This window comes from Poecilia reticulata, linkage group LG4, assembly GCF_000633615.1.
Source record: "Poecilia reticulata strain Guanapo linkage group LG4, Guppy_female_1.0+MT, whole genome shotgun sequence".
NCBI classification, from domain to species: domain Eukaryota; kingdom Metazoa; phylum Chordata; class Actinopteri; order Cyprinodontiformes; family Poeciliidae; genus Poecilia; species Poecilia reticulata.
The window spans coordinates 7,202,194-7,204,138 of record NC_024334.1 but is presented as its reverse complement, the minus strand read 5'-3'; the positions used below and the strand labels follow the sequence as shown (position 1 = coordinate 7,204,138).

The 1,945-nt window shown below is 37.4% G+C and overlaps 2 protein-coding genes across 2 annotated transcripts in view; both read left to right on the top strand.

The window, feature by feature from the left end:
- nppc (natriuretic peptide C) overlaps window positions 1-1,945 on the top strand; it is a 20,898-nt gene that overhangs the window by 15,906 nt on the left and 3,047 nt on the right. The window lies entirely within an intron of this gene.
- On the top strand, window positions 7-1,101 carry LOC103463455 (rRNA 2'-O-methyltransferase fibrillarin-like). The gene is made up of 2 exons (XM_008406808.1): window positions 7-279; window positions 421-1,101. The coding sequence occupies exons 1-2, from the start codon at window positions 57-59 to the stop codon at window positions 483-485; spliced, it is 288 nt and encodes a 95-aa protein (XP_008405030.1). The 5' UTR covers window positions 7-56; the 3' UTR covers window positions 486-1,101.

Sequence of the window (1,945 nt, the reverse complement as noted above, 5' to 3'; positions counted from 1 at the left end):
GTTTTGGTTTCGTGGACTTTGATAATGAGAGTGATTGCAAGGCAGCAAAGGAGGCCATGGAGGATGGTGAAATAGACGGCAGCAAAGTGACTCTGGACTACGCCAAGCCAAAGGGTGATGGTGGCTTCCGTGGAGGCAGAGGTGGCGGCGGCGGCGGAGGACGAGGAGGTTTCCGTGGAGGCCGTGGTGGGTTCGGCGGGTTTGGTGGGTTCGGCGGTCGTGGTGGCGGCAGAGGAGGAGGAGGAAGGGGTGGACGCGGTGGACGTGGAGGCTTTGGAGGTAATCTTTAGGAACATTTACCAAGGAGAGATTACAAAGTGGTCATGTTGACTTCATACTTGGATCTTGAATTTATCTGCTTGATGAGGTTTCATTTTAATGATGCTTGGTGGTAAAATGTTTGCTCTCTCCTCATTTTAGGTGGAAGAGGAGGCGGCGGATTTGGAGCAAAACCCCAGGGGAAGAAAATCAAGTTTGATGACTAAATCTTTGGTCTATTTTTTATGTTTTTCAATGGACTCTGGCTTCATCGGTTTTCAGAGCCTTTGGACATTCCAGAAAACGTCATAGTTATATTTAACTGTAAAGGGGCATTTTAAGCCCTTTCTAGACCTCCCTCACCTACTCTACCCTCCTGTGCCAGAATGGTACTTCAGACCTTTTCAGCTTATGTGCTACATGTGAGAACTGAATGTCCCAAATGCAGACCTGCACCTCTTTTCCTCCTAAGGTTTTTCAGAAGGAGTAATATGAAATATCTGAAAAGCAAGTTTGTGTAACAAAAAGCTTGTTTTGTCAGATATATTGTGTAAATTTAAACAGTTTGTATGTTTTCATTTTACCTTTTTGTAAAAAAGAATTTACACTTGTATCCGTTTTTATTTTGTTTTAGTTTTCATTAGTTAAGTTTTACTGTGAAATGATTTGTATTTTCATGGTTTGCTGAGTATCTGTCACGGTTCTTTGATGGGGATAAGTAGGTTGCGGATGCAAGGCCACTGTGTAACAAAACATGTATTGATTAATTTTTTTCTCCATCTCAAGATTTTCACTTGAAATAAAACCTCATAGGGCAGTCTTTTTAATGTCGTCAAAATTAAATCTGCAGTCTGACTTAAATTTAATGGTTGTACAACTGGGCAGTCATGAAATACCTTTACAGTTGATGTTAGTTCAGAAAAGGTTTGGTTCAGATGCCTCTTCAAATGCTAATCAACAAATTTAGGGGGAGGATCCTATAAAAAAAAACATGATTGTTCATAAAATCTTAAATGTCCAAAGGTTTACGTAGATGGGTTTCTCCATAGTCTGTGTGGAAGTTAATGCAAATACTTCACAGGACTGGACAAGTATCAGAACTAAATTTTCTGTTTCCACCAAAAATGTCTAGTTAAAGGTAAACTTGGGCCACAATTTTGTCTTAAAATGACATCCTTTTTTATGCACTTAATATGTTAAACATGCAAGGTTATAATAAAACTAATTTATAATTGTAGTTAAGGATTTGTACATTTAAAAAAAAAAGTTTGGTGTTGTGACTTTAAGACAAGCACATAATTTCCATGCATTTTGGACTAAAATGGAAAAGTTTAAGCTTCTGATTTCATGGGTTTTAATGCTTTTCTATTTTTGGCTTAAATCCACAACTACCATTTAAATTAGAAAGATTTGTGGTTTCTAGCTTCTTATCCTTAAGTGATTCATTCAATTAAAAATAGGATAGTTATTAATCAACTTGATTCATTTTTATTTACTTCCTCATATTTGTCCACAATCTCCTTCCTTTCATACTTCTTCCCATGCCCCCTTTTGTCCTTGGCCATATTCTCCTGTTTTTGTGTCCTTTCCTTATGTCCTTTATGCCTTGCTTTTCATTTACTTGCATGATTCATTTACTTTTCTTGTTCTGCTTCCCCTTTTTTTTTTTTTTTTTTTTTTTTTTTTT